The sequence below is a fragment of the Zophobas morio genome, unplaced genomic scaffold (assembly GCF_036711695.1).
Source record: "Zophobas morio isolate AGI-343-1 ecotype UQ-CSIRO unplaced genomic scaffold, CSIRO_AGI_Zmor_V1 ptg000004l, whole genome shotgun sequence".
Lineage (NCBI taxonomy): Eukaryota > Metazoa > Arthropoda > Insecta > Coleoptera > Tenebrionidae > Zophobas > Zophobas morio.
In genome coordinates, this window is record NW_026972109.1 from 8,725,068 (window position 1) to 8,753,016 (window position 27,949).

Below are 27,949 nucleotides of genomic sequence, written 5' to 3' on the forward strand. Positions count from 1 at the left end.
TTTTTGTTGGAAATAGAACATTCAAAGTTTATTTTCTGTTTGGTGATGTAATAAAATAAAATAAAGTTTTATTTCAAAACTCGATTGCACACACCTTTTATTTTAAGTTTGGTCTGACTACATCAAGCGATTTCGTTGAGTAATTTGTCTGTGACTAATTAGAACTGTGCTTTCGACTCAAGAGGCCATAAAATTAACATTAATTTAGAGTAAAAAATTTTATGTCAACAATCAAACTCATTTGTGACCCAAACTTGTTTCAGTTGTTCATTAAACTAGTAGCGTGAATAGTGTTTGATTCGTAAATATCTAAGTATTGAGTGTTCGTGTGTTTACAACCGCAGATTTGACATTTGACATCCGATGTCTGTTCGCTTTCACTGTGAATATTCAATTGTATTTATTATCGTTGTGTGCCACCACTCTGGTATCAATTTTATAGTGAACCAGGACCTATAAGGTTATATGGCCATCATAAAAGTAGTTGACCGCAAATAAATACCCCCTTTGTGTGGTTCGCACTAAGCTTACCGGTTGGCAATAAATCATCTTCTAAACATTTCTTGCTCATATTTAACAGGGCTGGCTTTCAAAGCGAGTGGTTATTTCGGAACCCTCAGCGGCTGCAGGTAGTAAAGAAATAGTGGAGTGGTGGATTTGCATATTTAGTGAAAGCCGCCCCTGAACGAAACCACAAGAGCCGGTCGAGCTGCAGTGGACACGTTATTTACGACCCTAAAACCTTTTCTATTGTAAACAACTTAACTTCGACACAATGGGATGATTTTATGATGGCCATATAACCTTATAACTCTTGGTTCACTATACATTCTGTTTTCTTTTATCGTGTGTTATTTAAATGTGGTTTCGAGTTTTTTGGAGTGACGAAAAATGGGCTAGTCGGGGTCTTGGAACAAGTGAATCGGTTTGATAGCGATGTCAATGTTGTTTCTGTGGCTAACTAAAATAACGACAGCGATCTAAAAGTGGCAAATAAGCTCGTATGTTTAGTTTTATGACACCTCTTACGATCTTCCAAATTGGGGACACCCGTAAAACTCCAAATAAACATAAAACGTATCCTTTTTTAATAGCTGACGTTTGGGACTGATAACATTAAAGCACCCCTCTCGTGATAATGCCAGCTTTCCTCTTATTACAGTTTTATTGTTCTCTAACCCATTATCGACATAATAAAACAAATCTTGTTTAGTTTACGATATCTGTTATCTATTTCATTTACTTAATTACCCCTGTTATTTCATTCCAATCGAGCAACTCCCAGTGTTCATTAAATTCGATACTCCATTATCTCTTATCCGCCTGTATTATCCCTTAATTAAAAACATGACATATTTATTCAAAGAGGAAGATAATTGAAACTATTTTAACACGTGCACGGTAACTACGCACCAGTCCACCCTTTGATCTTGCAACCCCTCTAAAATCAATATACTCGTCGAGTAATCAGGAACCGCATAAGTCACAACTTGATCGTATTAGTACAAGGACTGCTGTCGAAACCGTCCCTACAAATTGGGGCGAACGTGTCGAAAGCAACCACAAATCCAAGCAGGGGCGAGCCAATTAAAAAGCCCAATTCGTTGACGTTTCAAACCCGCCACGGTTACACTCTTACTCGACTCGCCCCGAACAAGTTCAATAATGTAGTTTAGCGTGTACTGACGAACCATAGCTCCCATTAAAACTCAACGACACGTATAGTGAATCACTGACAAGACTGTGGCTGAAGACGCACAAAAGTGTTTGAAGATCAAAAATGTACACGGTGCATTACACTGACAAAAACGCTAATCACCGATTTCAAGCGAGGACGCCCCATCGTCTATGAACGGACCTTTTCTACATGTGTCAATTAAAAATTGTGTTGTCTGTAAGCGGTGCTGAGTAAGCTGAGAAGGACCAATGACGACGGACCGTGATTGGTCCTCCGAACGTGTGGTACAGGGGGCTGCAATTCTTAACTTGCCATCTCCACCACCCTGTACATTTCTGGAAACTAGAAGTGAGAGAAGCAGCGGACTAACCATGCAGTGGGAAATCGACGCATCAAATAGGCCGGTTTAACTATTTTCGAGCAATTCAGTTGCACTTCATAGTTAAAAAATTTGCACACAATCTAGATCCAGAAGGGGTAGCAGGTAGCACTACTCTCATCTAAGCATTGCAAACAAAAAAATAAAAAATATGTATCTAAGTAGATTAACTTTTTTCTAAAAAGGGCTACAATCTGAAGCTAGAAAAAGAGGATTTAGACTTCATGGAGATTCAAAAATGTTCTAAATTTTGGTTTGAGAAGAAACAATAGCTAGGTCTAAAAATTGCGGCTTTAGGGCGGCACCTAACTAGTCCCGCCCCTGGCGCCTCATACGTCGCTAACTATATTTCGACCAATAAGAGCGTAGGGCGGGCTCTAGCTGGCCAATGATGCGTCAACTCCCGCCCAAGTACTGAAATCCGATGTAAACGATGGTGGAGGCGCCGGGCGAGCGTCCCATCGCCAGACTTACGCATGGGGTAGTCGTCGACGTTTCGGCTAGTTGCTAGGTGCCTTCAGCCCGGTGGAGGAGTGCGAATTGGCACCCACAATCGCGCGAATCTCGCGTTCGCCTTGGGTAGCCGAAACACTGATCCCACATGCAGCACCCCTATACCAACACATTCTGCATGAAAATCACGCTGGATACCATGGGACCAGCCGCGACCATTCACTTACCTTGCGAGAGAGCTGTTTTAATTATTGGAGCGGGTTTTTCTTTCTCGTTAAATGTAAAAGTTCCGGCGGAATCGAATTAGTGGACGCGAACAGAGATAAGATGAGAGAAAAATTTCAAACTGTGTAATTGGGGGATGCATAACGGTCTCATAAAGGCGAGGTGGAGGTCGTACGACTGGGGCGTTATTTTGTGCCTGATGAAAGTTGCGCTTTTATATTTTTATTTTGGATGAGGATATTGCTTTTTTAAATTGGGGAGGCGAGTTTTATGAGAAAAGGAGGAACGGTGGTTAGCGACCTGTGAGTAATGGTATTATGTTGGAAATGTATAAGAAACGGATATGAATTCTTTGCTGCTTTAACTGAGTGTACCTTTACGATAATGGTCGGTTGAAAATATTTGTTTTTTTTTTCGATAATAATAAAGGATGAATGAAATGGATAATTTGTTGTTTAGATTTCTTTTTAATTTTAGAGATTAATAAAAATTGGTCGAAGGTTATTGCGACAGAACTTCCCTCGCCTCTAAAGTACAGTCGAACAAATACAGGTTCGAAAAAATTATGCTTTGCTCTTTTTTTTGTTAATATACGTATTCTTCTTTTCACAACAAGACATTTAAAACATGTTCAAAGTGGTAAAATTCTGGAAGGAATTATGGATTTGGAATTACGCTCCGCCCCTCGGTTTGATAGCGAATGAAAAATTCATCACAATTGAGATCTGGGTGGGTATAAGTGGGGCTTAATATTTGACTTCCTTTTTCAGTTAATAAATATAGTTGAAGAAATTTCTTGTAGAAAAATAACGAGCTCCACCCCTAGACGAATAAAAAAAAAACTATTACAATTGAGATCCGGAGAATGGGCGGGGCTTACCTTTTGCCCTTTTTTTCTAAATATACGTAGTCTTCTTTTCACAACAAGAAAGGTAAAATATAATGAAACTTGTAAATTTCTTTAGGGAAATATGGATCTTGCAATTACGTTCCCCCCTTCGATCTGACAACGAATGAAAAATTCATCAAAATTGAGATTGGGGCGGGAATAGGTGGGACTTAATCTTTGGATTCCTTTTTGTCTCAACACAAGTAGTTTTCTTTGAACAAGCCGATTACTTACTAACATATTTCACATGGCAATTTCTTATGGAAAAGTAAGACCTTTGCAATTAATCTCCGTCCTCCGGCTCACGACGAATAATAAAAAAATCGTTACAATTGAGACAGGGCGGGTGGGCGGGGTTTATGTTTTGTCCATTTTTTTTGTAGTGTACGTAGTCTTCTTTTCACAGCAAGAAATTTAAAACATGTTCAAAATGATACATTTTTGTAGGGAAATATGGGTTTTACAATTACGCTCCGCTTTTCGATATGACAACGAATGAAAAATTCTTCAAAATTGTGATTGGGGCGGGTATAGGTGGGGCTTAATCTTTGGCTTCCTTTTTTACTTAACACATATAGTTTTTTTTTAACACGATTACTTAAGAACAAGTTTCACATGCTAATTTCTTGTGGAAAAATGAGGATTTTGCAATTAAGTCCACCCTCAGTATCTCGACGAATAAAAAAAAATCGTTCCAATTGAGATAGGGAGGGTGGGCGGGCCTTATTTTTTGCCTTTTTTTCTAAATATACGTAGTCTTCTTTTCACAACAAGAAACTTAAAATATGTTCAAAATGGTAAATTTCTGTAGAGAAATATGGATTTTGCAATTACGTACCGCCCTTCGATCTCACAACGAATGAAAAATTTTGCAAAATTGAGATTAGGGCGGGGATAGGTGGGGGCTTAATTTTTGGCTTCTTTTTTTACTCCAGTACATACAGTTTTCTTTGAACAACACGACTACTGAAGAGCATGTTTCACATGGTAATTTCTTGTAAAAAAATACGGATTTGGCAATTAAGCTCCGCCCTCCGGTTCACCGTGAATAAAAAAATCATTAAAATTTAGACAGGGTGGGTGGGCGGGGCTTACGTTTTGCAACACAAAACTTAAAACATGTTCAAAACGGTAAATTTTTGGGGGAAAATATGAATATTGGTTAAGAAAATGGTTCACATGGTAATTTCTTGTAAAAAAATAAGGACTTTGCAATTAAGCTCCGTCCCCTGGCCTACGATGAACAAAAAAATCATCACAACTGAGATAAGGTGAAGGTTATTTCGACAGAATTTCCCTCGCCTCTAAAGTACAGTCGAACAAATACAGTTACGAAAAATTATCACATTTAACTTTGAGAATTAATTTTTTTTTTATGATGAGTTAAATTAATATATGCGTGATTTTTAAAATGCAGGTAAACAAGGATTGTATGCATATGTTTCTAGTGAGTTTTTCCATATAAATTTTTTTTGATGACGTCATCAACAGTTTAACCAGGACACTAATAATAATAGCATACTGTATCCTCAACTTTTCAAGAAAATGGAATGGACAATAAAACATGTCGCTTCATTCATGAATTTTTACTTCTCGAGCGTAAGCGAAGGAAGTATTGTAATCGAGTCAGTCGGCCAACTCTCTACTTTTACGTTTTCTCGACCTTTCATGACTCCTAGAGTACGAAGAAATAGATCTCCTGTTTCCGTCTGTCTGTCTGTCTATCCGTCCGTCTGTCCGTCTCAGAAAGTGCTGGGCCGATTGTTGTCAAATTTTGTATTTATATTAGGAATATCATGTAGATTGTAAAACGCTAACCAAAATTTGTCTAATCATCCCCACCAAAAATGTGATGTGAAGATCTTACTTCAAAATTGTACATAATAAATGGGTTTGAAAATGTATAAAATAACATGGTCCTACATGTATTTGATGACTCCGTGTTGAGTTTTTACCCGAAAAGTCCGATTTTTTGAAAAAAAAAAATCAAAATTATAAAAAAACAACAATTTGTAATTCAATTTTGAATCTGCAACACCGAATGCTTTGAAATCTTGCAGATGTTTTAAACTTATAATAAGCACAATAAATTTTTAATCAAAATATATTTACTTCAAAGTTTTGCTGTATAAATCCTATCTAAAATGCCCAAAATATGTAACTTGTGGTTTATCATTTCATTCATATTTTTTGGATTTGCTTATACAGGTTGACTCAAAAAAAGCACAAATCAGTCAATTTATTTTATTGAATAAATTAAGAAATGCAAAACTGAATACTTTGAAATCTTGCAGACATTTTAAAGTTATTGTAAGCATGGTAAATTGTTAATCAAAATATATCTGTTTATTCTTCCCAAAAAATTAATGACATCATCTCAAAATTTTGCTCAATAAATTCTACCCAAAATGTGCAAAATATGATGACTGATGAGTTTCTCCTTGTGATTTATCATTGTATTCATATTTTTTAGATTTGCTTTAACGGGTGGTTTAAAAAAATTAATGAATGAGTCAATTTTTTTGTTGATTAAATCAGGAACGGTTCATTCCGTTTTCCAGAAAATTTGTGCTACACTTTGCTTTGTTCTAGTTTTAAGAGCAAACAGTAGCCCCGCCCACCCACCCCTTCTTCGTTCCAGTGACTACTCTTAATATTGTTCAGTCTTATCTTAGCAAGTTTTAGCCCCGCCCACCCACCTGGTTGTTTCTTAGAGGATATGTCATTTACCAAAATCAATCGTGTCTTAACAAGTACTAACCCCGCCCACCCGCCCTCTATTTTCTTAGAGGGTATGTCATTTACCAAAATTAATCTTATCTTAGCAGTTACTAGCTCCGCCCACGCACGCTGTTCTCATTCTAATGATTTTATCTCTCTTCAAGTGAGATCAACCTTCGATTCGGACTAGAGAAAAAAAATCACTGAAATGTAGATAGGGTGGGTGGGCGGGGTCAATTATATGTTCTTTTAATGTGGGCTGTTAAAAAAAAGCGTTAATCATAATTCTTTTGTTATACTACTTATTTGCTATAGCTATTTCTGAGTTCTGATGAAAAAAAGAGAGAACTGGTGGGTGGGTGGGGCTAAGTTTAACTTTTTCGTACAAAATCTTTCATAAGCAAGCAATAGCCCCGCCCACCCACCCTCTCGTCATTCCAGTGATTATTCTTAATATTTTTCAGTCATTTACCAGTGGTCCCCAGACAAATTTTGGTTAGTGTTTTATCATCTACACGATATTCCTAATATGCATACAACATTTGACAACAATCGCTCCGGTAGTTTAGAAGATTATTTGTCTGCGGACAAACAGATAGACATAGGATATTTTTTTAGCTCCATTATACCTATTTGGTTTGCATATTGGAAAAATGGAGGAATTATTTCGAAAGATAAAAGAGCTTTTAATATAAGATTGGACTGATAAATATTTAACCGCTTTTATTACTAACCCAAAAATAGGAATTTCCTCAACCTGTAGGAAACCATATGTACATAATCTTAAATAAGCCCACATGCGTAGGTACGTGGACCTAATGAATTTGTGTTTTATTTATTCCGTAAGTAGTAAAAAAAAAAATGAAATAGTGATACAGTCCCAACTTAATAAAGTAAGCCTAAAATAGTCTAAATAGTAAAATTTCGAAGCTACTAGATCGGTAGGTACAGAAAATGAAATAAAATTCAAGAACTTTACATCTGCAATTTCCAGCACGAGTTGTTCACAATATTTACCCGAAATTAAGATCCCCACTGACTTAATGATGTATGAATGAAATTAGCCACACCACGAAGTTCTTGAGATCTACAAAATTTACAGCAATAACATAATTTTTAAGAACACTTGACGCTAATTCGCTTAAAGAAAGTCAGTGCCAAATATTTCTACTGAACAAATACACTACAGATTTTGCTTGGCAATGTTTGCCCATTTTCATAAAAAAGACTTACTTAAAATTTTGAAACTACAAAAAATATGGTACATTATTAATTAGCTCATTCTAAAAATGTAGAATTCGGTGAATAAATATATTGGTTAGACAAAAATAGAAGAGAGACGTCAACACGCGTAAACAAAAAATGTAGAAATAAACCGTGAAAATTACGAAACATACAAAGAAAAAATTGAAACGACATGATTATTGCATTAGAAGTAAAAGCGACCGCATAAAATTTATAGCACTGTCAAAGTATAAAACGTGATTCTTGAAAAACGTTCCTAAAATAAATGAACGGATGAAAGGTGTTATAAGCAAAAGCATGAATTAAGTAAGGGGAAATTGATCTGCATAATATTTCAACTACAAAGACTCCTAAAGCTGCAAAAATTCATTAAACGGCAAGTGCTTGCTGAAAAATGCATTAAACCCAAATTGTAGTTCATATTTTTCCTGAAACGTCGACGTTTACATTAACTGAAAACCCTATTTTGGATCTTTCCCAATTTGTTTTTTTTTGCAAAAGCTAGTTCTCCCCCGCAGTACACACAGCTTGAATTTTTTCATCTTTCTCTCTGTTTTAATTCCGCCCGTTTCAACGCGAAGTATAATTAGTTTTATGAAAAAGTCGCCTCGTAAGCTATGCGTTCTAATTACTGAAACCCGATGAACCCCGTTTTGCCGTCGAAAAAAAAATCAATCCAGAGAATGAACAGGTGCGGGTCCGGATCAACATTTTCCAAATTGGTTCGACAGAGCATAAATATACAAAACCGCGAATCAACATTTTGTGACTCTTTAGCGCCACTCGTTGTCAGTAAAGCATAAAATCCCTCACTACGTAATAAATCAAACTTAGCAATTATAAATGTCGAGCAATTGCATTGTATAGAAGCCATGTTGTAAAGCCATCACACAATTCCCTGCAACTACTCCACTTACTCTGTTATTGTTAATGATGTCGTTAAAAGGAAGCGAAGCCATTTCGGCTTCCTCCGTTTCTTCGCTCTGTAAAAACAACAACTCAAAAAAGATTGTCAGTGTGAAAATGAGTCAAATGTGTCCGTGTGGAATTGTCGACAGTCATAATTGCTAAAGTGCAATCGATTTTTAATCGACACATGAAACAAGAAAAAATCCAATACAAGACGATAAGTTGTTGGACCACGGTAAGCACACGATCAAAAGAATGTGCTCGTTTTGATAATTACGTAATGTAGATGGATTGGCGAGTCAGTCTGATTCGACATCGGTTAGATAACCCATTTCCATGGCTCCACAGGTACAAACTGGCCGAATCGGGCGAGAGATTAGCCGGCGTTGGTTTTTCTTCTTCTTGCACTGATGGCGGTAATTGGCTCCGGTTTAATTTAGGCTTAATACACGTCGAGTTGCCACATGAATAAATTACGCAAACGGAGTTTTGCATTCTCATCACTGAATAATAACATTCTATCAATTTTGATGTGCTTAAATGCGCAAAAGCAGTTTTGGTGTTTTGCTGTAAAGCCTGTGAATAGAGTGCGTTTTAATAAAAGGTGCATTGAAAAATTGTTCAATCACAGTTAGTTAAAAATTTGTTCATACAATAATAGTAAACAAAATATAGAACCTAGCATACCTGTGTTTTCGTGTTTTTCACGTAGTCATTATTCAGTGACCAGTTATATTTTTTAAACTGAACTTATCATTATCACATTCGTACCATTTATGTTATTAAATAATTTCTCACGCGCAAAAGAAACTGGACAAAGTAACCCTTCTGGCTTCCGATATAATTTTCGCTTGAAAAATAATATAACGATCCTATAGTAATTCTTGTTTTTTATTTACGCGGTAATGAATTGAATTAATTTGGAAATTAAAAGTTAATTGGTGGATAACAAGCAGCATCTTATTAGCCCATTTAATTAATTTAGCATTTAATTAGTATCTAGAATGAACTCTTTCATGATTATTTAAGAAGACGTTTCATGTAGCATTTTTGGTAGAAAAATAAGAACTTTTTTGGTAGAAAAATAAGAACTTTGCAAGTAAGCTCCGCCTCCCGGTTCATGACGAATAAAAAAATCATCACAATTAGGATTGGGTGGGTGGGTGGGGTTTATAATAATTTACCCTTTGTTCTTAACAGGAAACCGAAAATATTTTCAAAATTGTAAATGTTTTTGGGGAAATATGGATTTTGCCTTTCGGTCTGAAAACGAATAAAAAATTCGTCACAACTGAGATAGGAGCGAGTATAGGTGGAGCTTAATTTTTGGCTTTTCTTTTTTACTTAATACGTATAGTTTTCTTTGAGTAACTCGATTACTTAAGAACATGTTTCGCATGGCAATTTCTTGTAGAAAAATAAGGTTTTTGCAATTAACCTCAACTCTCAGGCTCACGAAGAATAAAAAAAATCGTTACAATTCAGATAGGTAGGGTGGGCGGGGCTTATCTTTTGCCTTTTTTTTTTAATATACGTAGTCTTCTTTTCAGAACAAGAAACTAAAATATTGTTACGAAAGAAACCCATACGTCGCCCCGGTACGACGCCTGTAGGTACTAGTATGTACGGCGATGATGGGTGAGTCATAGTCGGCGATGGCGGCCAGGCGGCCTTCGCTAAAGAAAAGCCTGGAAGCGGAAGTCGCGATGGGTGTTCCAGAAAGACCTCGATTGCGAAACATCTAGAATGGATTATGGGTTTAAATAAAGGCCACCTTCGGGAATGAGATTATTCAGTCAGTGGCTCGAGTCCAGTGAATTCAGTCAAGTTGCCCCGGAATTATTTTTGTACACAATCGCTGCTTAAATTAGTCGTATAAATTTGAATTACCAAGAAATAGATTGTTGAGTTTACTCATTTCTGTAGGGAAATATGGATTTTGCAATTACGCTCCGCCTTTCGATCTGACAACCAATGAAAAATTGGTCAAAATTGAGATTGGGGCGGGGATAGGTGGGGCTTAATCTTTGTTTTTTTTACTCAACACATATATTTTTCTTGGAGGAACACGATTACTTAAGAACATATTTCCTATGGTAATTTCTTGTAGAAAAATAAGGATTTTGCAATTAAGCTCAATCCCCAGGCTCACGAAGAATAAAAAAAAATCGTTACAATTGCGATAGGGAGGGTGGGCGGGGCTTATCTTTTGGCGATTTTTTCTAAATATACGTAGACTTCTTTTCACAACAAGAAACTTAAAATGTTCAAAATGGTAAATTTCTGTAGGGAAATATGGATTTTTCAATTACCTGAAACCGTAAAAAATAGAAAATTTGAAAAATCAAAAACCTGAAAAATCCTAAAACTCAAATTTCGAAAAATTGGAAAATGAAAAAGAAAAACTGAAGAATGGAAAAACCGAAAAATCTCAAAACTGAAATATCCAAAAACTGAGAAATTGCAAAATTGAAAAATTAAGAAATCAGAAAGTGAAAAATGTGAGGTCAAAAAATTAAACTTTAAAAAATTGGAAAATCAAAAACCTAAAAAATTGAAGAATTGAAGAAATGAAAAATTGAGTTTATAGAAGGGAAAATTGTAAAATCGAAAAATTGAAAAATAAATTGAAGAAACCCGAACCAAAATTTCGAAAAATTGAAAAATGAAAGAAAAACTGAAAAATCCCACAACTGAAATATCCAAAAACTGCGAAATTGGAAAATCGAAAAATCAGAAAAGTGAGGTCGGAGAATCGAAACCTTAAAAAATAGAAAAATTGAAAAATCAAAAACCTGAAAAATCCCAAAACTGAAATTCCGAAAAATTGGAAAATGAAAGAAAAACTGAAGAATGGAAAAATCGAAAAATCTCGAAACTAAAATATCCAAAAAACTGAGAAATTAGAAAATGGAGAAGACAAAAAATCAGAAAAGTGAAATCGAAAATTCGAAACCTTAAAAAATAGAAAAATTGAAAAATCGAAAACCTGAAAAATCGATCTGACAACGAATGAAAGATTGATCAAAATTGAGATTGGGGCGGGAATCGGTGGGGCTTAATCTTTGTTTTTTTTTTTACTCAATACATCCTAGTTTTTTTTTGAGCAACACGATTACTTAAGAACATGTTTCACATGGCAATTTCTTGTTGAAAGAGAAGGATTTTGCAATTAAGCTCAACCCCCAGGCTCACGACGAATAAAAAAAAATCGTTACAATTGAGATAGGGAGGTTGGGCAGGGCTTATCTTTTACCTTTTTTTCTAAATGTACGTAGCCTGCTTTTCACAATAAGAAACTTAAAATATGTTCGAAATGGTAAACTTCTGTAGGGAAATATGGATTTTGCAATTACGCTTCACCTCCCTGTTCATGACGAATAAAAAGATGATCACAATTAGGAGAGGGTGGGTGGGCGGGGTTTACAATTTACCCTTTTCTGTTACTATATGAAGTCTTCTTTTCACAACAGGAAACTGAAAATATTTTCAAAATTGTAAATTTTTATGGGGAAAGATGGATTTACTATGCTCCGCCCCTCTGTCTGCCAACGAATGAAAAATTCGTCACAACTGAGATAGGAGCGAGTATAGGTGGGGCTTAATTTTTTACTTAATACGTAGAGATTTATTTAAGCAACACGATTACTTAAGAACATGTTTCACCTGGCAATGTTTGTAGAAAAATAAGAACTTTGCAACTAAGCTCCGCCTCCCGGTTCATGACGAATAAAAAAAATCATCACAAGTAGGATAGGGTGGGTGGGCGGGGCTTATAATTTACCCTTTGTTCTTAACAGGAAACTGAAAATATTTTCAAAATTGTAAATTTTTATGGGGAAAGATGGATTTTGCAAATACGCTCCGCCCCTCGGTCTGAAAACGAATGAAAACTTCGTCACAACTGAGATAAAAAGCGTGTATAGGTGGAGCTTCATTTTTGGCTTTCTTTTTTTTTAATACATATAGTTTTCTTTGAGCAACACGATTACTTAAGAACATGTTTCGCATGGCAGTTTCTTGTAGAAAAGTAAGGTTTTTGCAATTAACCTCAACCTCAAGAATAAAAAAATCGTTACAATTGAGATAGGGAGGGTGGGCGGGGCTTATCTTTTGCCTTATTTTTTCTAAATATACGTAGTCTTCTTTTCACAACAAGAAACTTAAAATATTGTTATGAAAGAAACCCATAGGTCGCCCCGGTACGACCCCTATGGGTACTAGTATGTATGGCGATGATGGGTGACTCATCGTCGGTGCTGGCGACGGGGCGGCATTCGCTAAAGAAAAGCCTGGAAGCGGTAGTCGCGATTGGTATTCCAGAAATACCTCGATTGCGAAACATCTAGAAGGGAATATGGGTTTAAATAGAGGCCACCTTCGGGAATGAGATTATTCAGTCAGCGGGTCGAGTCCATTTAATGAATTCAGTCAAGTTGCTCCGGAATTATTTTTGTACACAATCGCTGCTTAAATTAGTCGTGTAAATTTGAGTTATTAAGAAATATATTGTTGAGTTTACCCACGTCGATTTTAAAATCACCGATCATCGTAACAATATGTTCAAAATGGTAAATTTTTGTAGGGAAATATGGACTTTTCAATTAAGCTCCGCCTTTAGATCTGACAACGAATGAAAAATTGATCAGAATTGTGATTGGGGCGGGGATAGGTGAGGCTTAATCTTTGTTTTTTTTTACTCAATACAATACGATTACTTAAGAATGTTTCACATGGCAATTTCTTGTTGAAAAATAAGGGTTTTGCAATTAAGCTCAACCCCCAGGCTCACAACGAATAAAAAAAAAATCGTTGCAATAGAGATAGGGAGGGTGGGCGGGGCTTATCTTCTGCCCTTTTGTTTTCTAAACATAGGTAGTCTTGTTTTCTCAACAAGAAACTTAAAATATGTTCAAAATGGTAAATTTCTCTAGGGAAACATGGATTTTGCAATTACGTTCCCCCTTTCGAACTGACAACGAATGAAAAATTGATCAGAATTGAGATTGGGGCGGGGATAAGTGGGGCTTAATATTTGTTTTTTTTTTACTTAATACATGTAGTTTTCTTGTAACAACACGATTACTTAAGAACATATTTCACATGGCAATTTCTTGAGTAAAAATACAGATTTTGCAATTAAACTCCGCCTCTCGGTTCACGACGAATTAAAAAAAATCATCACAATTGAGACAGGGCGGGTGGGCGGGGCTTATATTTTGTTCCCTTTTTCTTAGTATACGTAGTTTTCTTTTCACAAGAAGAAACGAAGAAACTTAAAATATGTTTATAATGGTAAATTTTTGTGGGGAAATATGGATTTTGCAATTACGCTCCGCCTTTCGATCTGAGAACGAATGAAAAATTGATTATAATTGAGATCGGAGCGGGTTTAATCTTTGGCTTTCTTTTTTTACTTAATACACATCGTTTTCTGTGAACAACATGATTAATTACTTAAGAACATGTTTGACATGGCAATTTCTCGTAGAAAAATAAAGACAAAACATGTCCCAAATGGTAAATTTTTGTGCGGAAATATATAATAAATACAATTCATTTGATTAATTTCGCATTTAATTAATAATTATTCTAAACATTATTGGACTTCTAAAAATTCAATAAACTTTATGCGAACATTCATGTTATAATGATTTTTTTGACCAATAGGTAGTTTAATTTAATTTCAGAAGTTGTTTAATCATTTGGAAATATTATTATTATTCACGTCATTTTTGTTAAACTATTTGCTGACTGCAATTTTGCTGAATTTGGAAATAGAATATTTGTTGTAAACAGCAAAAACTTAATTAACTGCATTCCAAATGACTGGAAGTACATGTCAAATAAAATTAATATTTTGTAACTAGTTTTGCAAATAAACTGTTTGAATATTCATTAGAAAAAAACACCCAAATGTTTCCTAGCGTCTCGTGCTGTTAAAATATTTATGATTTCCGTTTTTTTACAATATTATTTAGACATCAAGTTGAAAGGCAAGTTGAAATAAATATATATAAAAACTATAATTTCATATCACGCGCCACCACGTGATACGATATTAAGCTTTTTAAAAATGGTCACAAAAAACTAGTGATTTTTAGAAGCATTTTCAACTTCAGATCAAAAGTTTAAAAAGATTATGAAGGTGAGCTTTTTTTACACTTATTTAAGAAAAAACACTGAAAGGTTGGTTATTTACTACGGAACACTTTTTTGTAGCTGATTGATAAAATATGCCGAATGGAAAAATAAATTAGGTAACTATAATGCTTCACAACAAAGGAATGTTCAAAAAAGTGGTTAGCCTGTAAACTTGTATCTCTAACAAATTAAGTTTTGATCGCATATTATTCATAACCGGTTTGATTGCAGCACACTTCTGATTTTTATTCTTTGGCAGCAAGAATTTAGAGACACCTCTAAATCGGTGACTTTCAGATAAATAGAAAATAATAAAAATTAGACGAGTAATTTATACTAATAAACCGTTTTATGTTTTCATGTGGTTAAAACATCACAACTGCAAGATTTTTTATGTAGCATTAAAATTTTGTAAACCATTAACCTAATAATAGACACATTGTTTTAATGTATGTTCATGACTAAAAAAATTGCATGAACATGAAGGTTAAACCGAATATTTCAAATTTCAACAGTTTTTTTTATGCCACCCTAACGGAAATATGATCCTGAATGAATGAAAAAATACAGTTCGTTTTTGCCTATTTTCTACTATGGTGCGCAGTTGGCTTTCGAATAAATTTTGCGCGAAAAACTTCGGTAGTAATTTTTCCGAACAGTAAAGAAACACTGGACTTTCCACATTTATTTATTAAAAAATCAATACACCATTAAGAACTTACTGCTTCGCTAGAAGCAATAAATAGCATGTCGTGAAACCTAAAACTCCTTGTGCTGGAAAAAAAACCAACACCTTCAGAAACATGTCCAAGAATAAAAAGAAAGAACTGAGAGTTGTTCGACGCACCTGATAGAATGTTAATCGAAAATGTGAATTCGTGGAATGCTTGACTGACATTTCTGAAATTACTATTTTATTCAGGATGTAGGATTAAAAAACCGGTTAAATTGTTAAAATTTTATAATTATTATTTATTTTAAAACTTATATGACGAAGATGGAAAAGTGCAAGAGAGATAAAAAATCCGGTGCATATATAAATTCAAAATAAACGCCAACCAATAAACGTTCAATTTTGTTCGTCAATGCATTAATGCAAGTACTAATATAATGCACTTAAGTGCATTAGGCAACCATTAATATTTAATTACGGCGTTATAGACTTCGAATTTGTGTTGTTAATAAAACATGCAGCCAAAAACCTAATAATGTAGTAAAAGTGCGTTAGTATTTTCAAACGAAATTGTTACATGAAGTTCATTAAGTGGTAAAGTTGTGGATGTTTAATTTTCACAAAACTCCGATGATTCTCGATAAACATGTTTGCGTAATTCATGACGACATGTGGCAACATGACGCAGTAACAACATAAACAGATCGTATGGAATGAAACACACACCTTGTTATTGACAATTTACATGAGGTACCACAAATGGCGCATAGCAACAACAATGCTCGGGTAAAATTTCCATTGACTGTATAAATTGTGTGTAGGGTTGAATGTCGTATGCCGAAGTTATGGATTTCGTAAGAATTTCTATCGATCGCAGTAAAAGAGTACGGCAAACGCGACCGAATTAATTTTTCGCTTTTTTATACCCTCATTGTTTATACATTCCGAATTTTAATGAATAGATGCTTTACAGACGCGATTTTTCCTAAATACGTTAACACTTTGCAGGAAATTCGAAGATTGATGGTTTTCGGTGGTAGAATGTCGTATTGATTTTTTACTCTTGAGGTTTACACTTTTTTTTAGAAGAGTTTCATTATTTATTTAGGAGATGCGACCCTTCATGTGTAATTAAACTCCGTTTTTTATGCACGTTTTTCAATAGTTGTATTCGTCGGTGAGATGCAAACATCCCCGTCGAAGTTAATCTTTTAAGCAGCGCGTCAAAACCCCCAGAAATTTAAATTCGATTCGTCATGCCGACAAATCTAATCACAACTTTCCCGGCCCTTGAAATAAGGGTTGGCAAACAGAAATAGATTTCCGGTCGGGTCGAACGGAAGAGATATATCACTTAACCAATGATAGGCACTTAATACGACCCTTCTCCCTATAATTTGCGTAATCTGAACCGATAACGACATTCACCATCGAAAACTCCAATCCGAACCCTCCGCAAATCCACAACTTGTGCATATGGTATCGAATAATCACCTGTTGGCAGAGGTGATCGCCGGAGTGATGTGTGCAGGTGTTGCCAGAGGCAACCGCCGCCGCACAGGCTGCCGTCCCCGGCACCTTGAGCTGCTCCTGCTTGTAATCCGGCTGATAAGGAAGCAGCATGCGGATTTTGCCCCATCTGTTGAAGAACAGCGCTATCGCCGCCACCCAGACCAGGAGGACCAAGAGGACTATACCTATTTCGACACCTCTCACCTGGCGGCGAACAAAGCCGATTAGAGAGCGCCGGCGGCGGGACTCGGAATGTGCCGTTTCAAATTGGCGCAGCAGGAAGGATAAATCTAATTAATACTGCATGACAATAAAATTTGAAAATAATTTAGTTTTGAACCCAAATAATTAATAGCGACGTCTCTAAGGGGTCTTTTATGTTCGGGGATTGGCGCAGCAGGTAGGATTGCGCGATTTTGCGACGGTCTTTTAAAAAAAGCACGTTCCGAGTTCGTGATCGACATCAAAAGTCGTCGCCACGCAACGGATTAATCTAATCACGTACAGTGGAACTCGTTTGGGGATAAGTGTAATCTGGTAGGTCGTCGGACTCTGAATCATCCCTCGTCGCCGGGGAGTCCGACGGAAGCGTCGCCATGGGGTCCTGTTGGGGGGACGACCGCGGTGGCTCTGGAACACACATAAGCTCTACGCACAGTCCACCATGTGTCTTTTTCCCTACGGGAACAACATCCAACATCGAAGAAACTACACCTAGTCAACTACTGATTGGGAGGAGGGCGCTTCTGGAGTCTTTTAATTTGATCCAGATAAGGACCGAATCAAAAGCTCACCCGCTGTACAATTTTATGCAATGACCATTTCCTCAAGCACCACAAGCGCGTTTTTCCTCAAAACTCCGCTTGAAACTATGGAAATCGCGCCATTTCCATTCCGAAACTTCCAAACTATGCAAATTAATACCAGTTATGAGTTCGGCCCTCCTCCCCTGCGCACATTCCGTCGCCTTACCCAGTGTGCGGAAGACGATTGGCCTGCTTCTGTACTTTTTGCCGCCCCAAACGGCGGCGACCGTCAGTTGATACTGAGTGTCCGCTTTTAGGCCGCTCAAGGTCACAGCATCGGAATTTCCCGCAACCACCGCCACCACTCTGTAACTAACAACCTGTTTATTGAAATTATACCTGGGGCATTAGCGGCACTAAACAAGAAGCGACATGACAAAGAAATGTCGTTCGTCTTTGAGATGCCTCCGGGACTGGAATTTATATTAAAACGTTTTGTTCGCTGTGTTTAGGGTCCCGCTGCTTCGCCCGTAAGTGGATTATTGCGTCGCGAGACGCGGGAAGGTAATGGCGGATTAGTGTCAATCGCTTAACAAGTTTTGAGAGCTGCAGAGATCTATTTTTAGATAAAATGGGGATTTCTCACGAGTTAATATCGTGAACAATCGTTGAGAAAGTTGGGAATCATAAAACGATTCAAAGGAGTTCGAGTGGATGGAAGACGATAAGTTCGGGAGTTCTCGAGAGATTTTTTTCAGTCTTTACTTTACTAATAATGTTTTCTGGGACAAGACTGAAATGAAATTAGTGCCGAGAGCAGTTTGAGAGTTAAGAAAACGTGATCGATTTTCGCTGGGTTCTCGCCTGGAATTGATTTGTTGCGAAAGTGGCGCAGCAGGTAGGATGCGAAAAATTTTAAAAATTATTTATCACATATTCTTACATATATTGATTGCTCACGAAGTGGCAGATAAGTCTAGGAGAAAATAGAGTCCATGAATTTTTACTCAATAATAACTTCTCTGAGACAAGACTGAAACGAAATTAGTGTCAAGACAATTTTAGCCAGAACAATGTGACCAACTGTCATTTTTATCTCAACTTGCTGAATTTTTAAGATTCGGCATAGCAGATAAAATGTGCAGAATTTGAAAGAGTTTACGTGTTTTGTTGTCACTGCACGTACAGTTTGAATGACGAAACATCCAAGTCGAATACCCAAACGTGCATCAATAGAAGTTCTCTATATAAATTCGCAATGAACTCTTGAAAACTATTCTCTGCTTGATAGCTTTAATTGAGTTTACGGTTATTTCGCTTTAAATTACTACTACAAGCAAATTGAAAAAGTACATCGTGCCCTCTATTTACGACATTTTAGCTTTTATAGGACGACTCCCCATAAATGCTTAATATAATCTGAGTTTACGGTTCTCAAAGGTAAATACACATATATTGCGAATTCGAAACTAGATGCTGGAGCTCGTAATAGTGTAACGCTTTCAATGTATGTTGTCAAAAGGGGGATTCGAGAGAACGAAGTTGCAAGTTCGGAAGTTAGTGAAAGGATTGGAATTGATCACGGAAGAGCATTGAAAATGTAGTAAAGAATTTAAACACACATTCAAGACTGAGACTCGAGCGTTTATGCTTGCAATCAACAAGCAAAGAAAATAAAAATTTAAAGACAAAAATTGTTTCAAAACTACTACAAATCTACTGCGTTTCGTTCTCTGGAAATATAATAGCAACACACACGTGTAATGACGTCCGACTGAGAACTCTCCAACATCTTTAAAACACCCTCACATCTCTCGAGTATCGTCCTCGTTGCACAAAAAAGAATCTCGTAAGAGTTTCGTCTGAGAACTAGCACCAAAGGGTTCATTACCTTCGCAACAAGAAACCCTCCACCCTAACTATGTTTCTTCTCTTTCACACAGAGCACGTACAACCTGTCTACATTAAATTCACCGCCCCGAAGGCATCCCCGGATTACATATTTCCACAATAATCCTCGTCATACCAAGGCTTAAGGCAGCAAAGTTAATACGTAGCGGAAGCAAGCAACACTAAATCCTCCCTTTTTTAACGAGTTTATTCAAACGGGCAAGTTTCCTCCACGTATTCGAAAAATTGCACTAGCACAACTAACTTATGCGCAATAAAAGCCACTGCCGATGATCGATCGCTAAGCTATACTGTCTAGAATGACAATCCGAACTGAACAAAACCCTTATATTGCACCCTTATCGACCAAGTCGCCCCTCTCAATAATGGAAGTCGCGTGTGTGACAAGCGATCGATTGATCCTTTAAAGATGCAAAGCTACTAGGGGATAATTAAGCGTGGTGTTTACGGGAATTAACATGGATATGACGGTGGAAGCCAGCAGTGGTGGGTAATGGGGTGGGAATTAAACGCTGGCGCTGAAGCTGAGATGCGTGGCGAAATTTTCTAAGTAATTAATACGGACGAAGCTACTTTCAAGTGCTCGTTTAAGCAACCGGGGGTTGTTTGAATCTCTTTACTTAAAGCAAGCACTAGTAGTAGGAATGGACGTGGTGACGTCACAGCTCTAAATTGCATGACGTCACTTTATCACAAGCACTGCAACGGCATACCTGGCGTCGGTCGGTTTGTACGTGACGTCGTACTTATCCACATTTTCGACGGATGTAGACCACGACACTTTGACGGAAGTGGGATTTAGGAAAGTTACGGTGATGTTCTCTGGGACCCCGGGACCACCGGGCATCGAACCTGCAACAGAATTGTGACGCAAATAACGGCTGATTTAAGTGAATTTCACACGTTTCTTATTTCGCCATCAGCGAAATCCAATTGGGGCTTATGTAGGTTAAGTGGATCCTGGAGTGCGGACTCAAAGAAGAGGGAGAGAAGCGAGGTGCATACAATATGGATTTGGAGACAAAAAAATTCGTTGAAAGTTATTTCGACAGAACTTGTCTTGACCCGGAAGTACAGTCCAATGAAGTCTGTTTCTTTGGTGTAAGTTTCAAAAAGTTGTAGCTAATAATTATCAAGAAATTTAACCGTCACTTTTCTTTCCACAAGATGTATAACTGGGGTATAAGGAAGTACCTATGTATTATAATTTCATGTTTTTTGGACCTTTCGTAAATCTTAGAAAATGAAAAAGTCGTCCTTCCGTTTCGTCTGACTGACTATTCTCTCTAGTCCACTGACGCCTTTATTACTCTGAAAGTACTGATTTAACAGTAGTCAAATTTTAGATATGTTTTAACGATATTATGGCGTAAAACCCTAACCATAATTTGTCTGACCGTTATCACCAAAAATTTGACGTCATTTCATTTTTCGATTATTTTTGAAAATTAGCTAAAGAGATTTATTTTCTTGTGGATCTCGAGCCTCAGGAGTTATTTTCAGCTTTATTTCGTCTAAAAATCTTTCCACTTTTCCAGAATAACCAACTGAAATGTTTGAAATTTTTTTTAATTTCAAAAAATTTTGGTCCGGGACCATAAAAACGCTTTATTTTTCAAATCAGCACGTTGGCATCCTTATCTGAGAGCTTTTGTACATTTTTAGGCCATTTTTCCAAAAGCTCAGTTTTTCAGAATTAATCTTAGCTGGAGACATTTTTTTGCCGAATTCAACTTCTAGAAGTTAGTTTAGCGTTCATTTCATTCAAAATTCCTATTTTTGCAGAATCGCCGACTGAAATATGACAACAATGAATCTACAAAGAATTCTCTATACTCAAACGCTTTTTCCCTTTTGAATTGATACTGTTTTCATTTTTTTTTTTTTAATTTTTGATTACACTTTTCAATTTTCGTGATTATTTATAGATATGGAATGAAAATTACTTTAGATTCGTAGTTTTAAGAAATTTTCTATTGGCCTAGTGCTCTTTTCTCCGTATAGGTTGTTAGAACTTTTTTTTAATTTTTGGTAAATATTTTCCCGATTTTCACAATTTTTTCAAGCAGCACTTTTTCGCTTTCGCATCATTACTGTTTTAACAATTTTTGGATTTTTTTAGAAAATTCTTGTAAAATATTTTGCGACTTTTTTTGATTGTTGAAATGAATAGAATTAAAATGTCGTCAAATTCTTCCTTCGAAGTGAAGACCATTTTAACATGTTTTTTGGAACATTTTAGGAAATTGTTTTTCTAATTCTCTCGGTCAGTTGTAGACAGTTTGAAAATTCCTTCAGATTCGTAACTTCCAGGAAATTTTCTAGTATCCCGGTCCTTTTTTTTCTTTTGAATAGGTCTCACTGGACTTTTATTTTTTGAAAATTTTCGGAAAATATTTTCCCCATGTTCAACGTTATTCCTAGGAGTAGAATCAAAGTCACTTCAATTACTAAATCTACAAGGAACACCTATAAATCAGTATTTTTTTCCTTTCGCATAGCTGCAGTTTTAACAATTACTAAAAATTTTGGAAAATTTTGAAAAAATATATTGTCACTTTTCTCGGCCATTGGAATGCACAGAATCAGACCTTTTGTGTGTTTTAGGCCATTTTTCCAAGCTCAATTTTTGAATACCAATGTTTTGAAATTTTTGTTCATTTTTCAACCACATTCGAAAATTAGCTAAAGACTTTTTTTGTAGAATTCAAATTTTTGAAGTTATTTTAGGCTTCATTTCATCGAACATTCCTATTATTTTTCAATCGCCGATTGAAATATTACAACATTGAATCTACTAAGAATTCTTTATAATCAAACACTTTTTCCTTTTCGAATTGATACCGTTTCCAAATTTTTTTGGAAAATTTTTCGTTATACTTTTCCAATTTCGCGATTATTTATAGAGATTGATGAAAATTACTTTAGATTGGTAGTTTAAACATTTTTTTATTGGCCAATGCTTTTTTCTCCGGACAGGTTGTTTGAATTTTTTTTATTTTTGGAAAATATCTTGCCGATTTTCAAAGTGTTTTTTAAGGAATAGAACAAAATTGAACCCAGATTATTAATTAACGAACAGCTCTTTACAAAGCAGCATTTTTTCGCTTTCGCATCATTACTGTTTTAACAATTTTTGGATTTTTTTTGGAAAATTCGAAAAAATATTTTGCGATTTTTCTTGAATGTTGCAATGAACAGAATTAAATTGACGTCAAATTATTCCTTCGAAGTGAAGACCATTTTAATATGTAGATCAATTTTTACTTTTGAATAGGCAGTCTGGCCTTTATTTTTTGAAAATTTTCGGAAAATATTTTCCCCATTTTCAAAGTTATTTCTAGGAGTACAAGCTAAATGAGTTCAAACCGTAAATCTACAAAGAACTCCTATAAATAAGCCTTTTTTCCTTTTGCATAGTTGCTGTTTGAACAATTATAGGAATTTTTTTGAAAAATTTTGAAAGGATATTTTAACACTTTTCTTGGCTGTTGGAATGAACATAATCAGAACTTTTGTGTATTTTTGGGCCATTTTTCCAAGCTTAGTTAGGTACTCAGTACCAATCTTTTGAAATTTTTTCATTTTTCGACCACATTCGAAAATTACCTAGAGACATTTCTTTTTGTACAATTCAACTTCTAGGAATTATTTTAGGCTTCATTTCATCGAAAATTCCTACTATTTTTGCAGAATCGCCGATTGAAATATGGTATGAATCTACAAAGAATTCTCTATTATTTAACGCTTTTTTCCTTTCGAATTGATACCGTTTTCACATTTTTTTGGAAAATTTTTGGTTATACTTTTCGAATTTTCGCGATTATTTATAGAAATGCAATGAAAGATATTTTCTATTGGCCCAGTGCTTTTGTTTCCGCATAGGTTGTCTGGACCTTTTATTTTATTTTCGGAAAATATTTTCACGATTTTTAAAGTTTTTTTAAGGAATAGAACAAAACTGAACGCAGATTATTAATCTACAATGAGCTTTCTATAAAGCAGCACTTTTTTGCTTTCGCATCATTACTGTTTTAACAATTTTTGTTTTTTTTTTGGAAAATTCTGGAAAAATATTTCGCGACTTTTCTTAATTGTTGCAATGAACAAAATTAATGACGTCAAATTCTTCCTTCGAAGTGATGACCATTTTAATCGATCAATTTTTTTTCTTTTGAATATGCAGTCTGCTGGACTTTTATTTTTAGAAAATTTTCGGAAAATATTTTCCCCATTTTCAAAGCTATTTCTAGAAATAGAAGCAAAATGAGTTCAAACTGTAAATTTCCAAAGAACTACTATAAATAAGTGTTTTTTCCTTTCGCATAGTTGCTATTTGAACAATTATTACTGGAATTTTTTTGAAAAATTTTGAAAAAATATTTTACCACTTTTGTTGGCTGTTAGAATGAACAAAATCAGAATGTATTTTTGGGCCATTCTTCCAGGCTTAGTTAGGTATTCAGTACCTCTTTTGAAATTTTGTTAATTTTCGACCACATTCGAAAATTACCTAGAGACATTTCTTTTTTGTACAATTAACTTCTAGAAGTTATTTTAGGCTTCATTTCATTGAAAATTCCTATTATTTTTACAAGAATCGCCGGTTGATATGTTAACAATGAATCTACAAAGAATTCTCTATAATCAAATGCTTTTTTCCTTTAGAATTGATACCGTTTTTAAGTTTTTTTGGAAAATGTTTGATTATACTTTTCTTATTTTCGCGATTATTTATAGAAATGGAATGAAAATTACTTTAAATTCCTAGTTTAAAAAAAAAATCTATTGGCCCAGTGCTTTTGTTTCGGCATAGGTTGTTTGAACCTTTTTTTTTTAATTTTTGGAAAATATTTTCCCGATTTTTAAAGAATTTTTTCAAGGAATAGAACAAAATTGAATACAGATTATTATTAGTCTACCAAGACCTCTCTATAAATTTCGCTTTCGCATTATTACTGTTTTAACAATTTTTTGATTATTTTTGGAAAATTCTGGAAAAATATTTTGCGACTTTTCGTGATTTTTGCAATGAACGGAATTAAAATGACGTCAAATTCTTCTTTCGAAGTGAAGACCATTTTAATCGATCAATTTTTTTCTTTTGAATAGGCAGTCTGGACTTGAATTTTTTGAAAATTTTCGGAAAATGTTTTACCCATTTTCAAAGTTATTTCTAGGAGTAGAAGCAAAATGAGTTCAAACCGTAAATTTACAAAGAACTCTTATAAATAAGCATTTTTTCCTTTCGCATAGTTGCTGTTTGAACAATTATTAGAATTTTTTTGAAAAATTAAAAAAAATATATTACCACTTTTCCTGGCTGTGGGAATAAACCGAATCAGAACTTTTGTGTATTTTTGGGTTATTTTTTCAAGATTAGTTAGATGTTCAGTACCAATCTTTTGAAATTTTGTTCATTTTTCGACTACATTCGAAAATTAGCTAGAGACATTTTTTTTGTAGAATTCAACTTCTAGAAGTTATTTTAGGCTTCATTTCATGGAAAATTTGCACTATTTTTGCAGAATCGCCGATTGAATTTATGGTAACAATGGATCTACAAAGAATTCTCTATAATTTAAAGCTTTTTTCGGTTTGAATTGATACCGTTTTTACATTTTTTTTTTTAATTTTTGGTTATGCTTTTCCAATTTTCGCGATTATTTTTAAAAATGGAATGAAAATTACTTTAGATTCGTAGTAGAAGAAATTTTCTATTGGCCCAGTGCTTTTGTTTCCGCATTGGTTGTTTGAACCTTTTTTTTTAATTTTTGGAAAATATTTTCACGATTTTCAAAGTTTTTTCAAGGAGTAGAATAAAATTGAACGCAGATTATTATTAATCTACAAAGCGCTCTCTATAAATCAAAATCTTCGCTTTCGCATCATTATTGTTTTAACAATTTTTGGATTTTTTTTGGAAAATTCTGGAAAAATATTTTGCCACTTTTCTTGGCTGTTGGAATGAACAGAATCAGAACTTTTGTGTATTTTTAGGCTATTTTTTCAGGCTCAATTTTTCAGTACCAATCTTTTGAAATTTTTGTTTATTTTTCGGCCACATTCGAAAATTAGCTAGACATTTTTTTGTAGAACTCAACTTATAGAAGTTATCTTAGGCTTCATTTCATGGAAAATTGCCACTATTTTTGCATGGCAACAATGAATCTACAAAGAATTCTCTATAATTTAACGTTTTTTCCTTTCGAATTGATACCGTTTTTATACTTTTTTGGACAATTTTTGGTTATACTTTCAATTTTTGCAATTATTTATAGAGATGGAATGAAAATTACTTTAGATTCGTTCTTTAAAGAAATTTTCTATTGGTCCAGTGCTTTTTTCTCTTGATAAGTTGATTAATATGTATATATTTTTTAATTTTTGGAAAACATACATTTTTCCGATTTTCGAAGTTTTTTCAAGGAATAGAACAAAATTGAACGCAGATTATTAATCTACGAAGAACTCGGTATAAAGCAGCGCTTTTTCGATTTCGCAGCATTTCTGTTTTAACAATTTTTGGATTTCTTTTGGAAAATTTTTGAAAAATATTTTGCGATTTTTTTTCCTGTTGGAATGAACAAAATTAAAATGATGTCAATTCTTCCTTCGATGTGAAGACCACTTTAACATGCTTTTTTGGAAAATTTTAACAAATTATTTTTCTAATTCTCTCGGTGTCATTTGCAGACAGTTCGAAGATAGCTTCAGATTCGTAACTTCGAAGAAATTTTCTAGTAACCCAATGCTTTTTTTTGAATAGGCAGTTTGGACTTTTTATTTTTTGAAAATTTTCGAAAAATATTTTCCCAATTTTCGAATTATTTCTAGGAATAGGAACAAAATGTTTTCAATTACTAAGTCTACAAGGAACTCCTATAAATCAGTATTTTTTCCTTTCGTATAGCTACTGATTTACCAATTATTGTGAATTTTTTGAAAAATTTTGAAAACATAAGTATGTTTTGTATGTGTATGTGTGGTAAAGTTACCACTTTCCTCGGTCGCCAATTTTTCAGTATCAATCTTTTGAAATTTTTTCGAAAATTGGCTAAAAATATTTATTGTAGATTATTTTGTTTGTAAATTTCAACCCACAGAAGTCATTTTCTGGTCCATGTCTTTGAAAATTACTGCCATTTTTCGAGAATCGTCAATTGAAATATGGCAGTTTGTATAATTTTTAAAAAATTTGACTTTCACACCGATTATAAAATTCATTTTTGCGATTATTTTGTGAGAACGTCAAATCTTAAAACGTTTGCGTGATTTTTTCCAAAAATCTGGATGTTTAGTATAAAAACTCAACACGGATTCATAACCCACATGTATAGAGTATCTTATTTTATAAAATTTAAATAATATTTACTAATGTAAATTTTGGAGGTGACGTCTTCCTATTGGTGGTAGGGACGATTAGCCAAATTTTGATTAGCGTTTTACACGATATTCCTACTACATATATAAAATTTGAGAAAAATCGGTCTGGGAGTTTCGGAGATTTATCGGTCTAATAAAAATCCGGATAGACAGCAGACACACAGACACACAGACACTCAGAGAGACGTACTCTAGACGCCACGAAACGTCGTCCAATGAACCGATTACAAAACTTGCACTCAATTTAATTTTTATTCAAATAAAATAGAAGCTACCAATACATTTCAAACCATAGCTTCAGGAAAACCCGTGTGTTAAGAACTGAATTTCAGTTGCATAAATATACAACCTCCGGCTTGTCTCGTCTGCACAAAGCCTTTCAAATGCATTCAGGTTTCAGGAATATCTCTCTGAATTCAATTTCAGGGCAAAGTCCATAGCCCTTGATACCCGTAATAGACTAGTATTTCCAGTGGACACAGCGTCCATTTAGTTTTTCCACGAAGATCTACCCCCATGATGTCTCATCCTCCATATTTCATACCCTGGAATTCATCACAAATTCCCTTTGAAAACCGCATCCTTGCATAAATTTAAAGTACATTTTATCGTTGAACAAAATAACAATTGTTGTTCTCGAAGTCGTCATTTCGAAAGCTTGATTGTGTTAGTGCAACAATGGGTAAAAACGCGGAAAACGGTGAACTGGATTTAACCATTACGTAGTTGTATATCTCGGTTTAAATTTTGATGTTACATTGCATTGTAATGTATGCGCTGTGTAGTATTGATTCGCATTTATGATTCTGTCAGGGTATAATTATAGAGACCGAATGAAGGTGGGTTCTTTTCATTACTGTTTGAAAAATGTAGTTAATGGTTTTTAAATTTTATTTCACTGTTGATGTGGTAAATAAACAATTTCGACTAATTAATCTAAGTTTTAAATATTAATAGCACGACCCAATTCTTTTTAGGCGACCTCGATGAGAGAACATGAAAATAAACAAGGAATGAAGCTGAAGTGGAAATTTTTTGATAGAGAACACAACAAGGACGTACTGTTTAATTTTCTCTA

General features: G+C 34.8%; 1 protein-coding gene across 6 annotated transcripts in view; it reads right to left on the reverse strand.

Annotated features, from left to right (window-relative positions):
• The window catches only part of LOC135140454 (uncharacterized), an 87,307-nt gene that overhangs the window by 1,966 nt on the left and 57,392 nt on the right, over positions 1 to 27,949 (reverse strand). For 2 of the 6 annotated variants that reach the window (XM_064071014.1, XM_064071005.1), the window contains exons 3-7: positions 20,199 to 20,337; positions 17,801 to 17,946; positions 17,334 to 17,506; positions 16,811 to 17,032; positions 8,508 to 8,573 (exon numbers count right to left, since the gene is read on the reverse strand). In XM_064071014.1, the coding sequence (XP_063927084.1) occupies positions 8,508 to 8,573; positions 16,811 to 17,032; positions 17,334 to 17,506; positions 17,801 to 17,946; positions 20,199 to 20,337 (746 nt within the window). The remainder of the gene's footprint in view (positions 1 to 8,507; positions 8,574 to 16,810; positions 17,033 to 17,333; positions 17,507 to 17,800; positions 17,947 to 20,198; positions 20,338 to 27,949) is intronic. The other 4 variants (XM_064071023.1, XM_064071041.1, XM_064071031.1 and 1 more) reach the window with 4 other exon arrangements.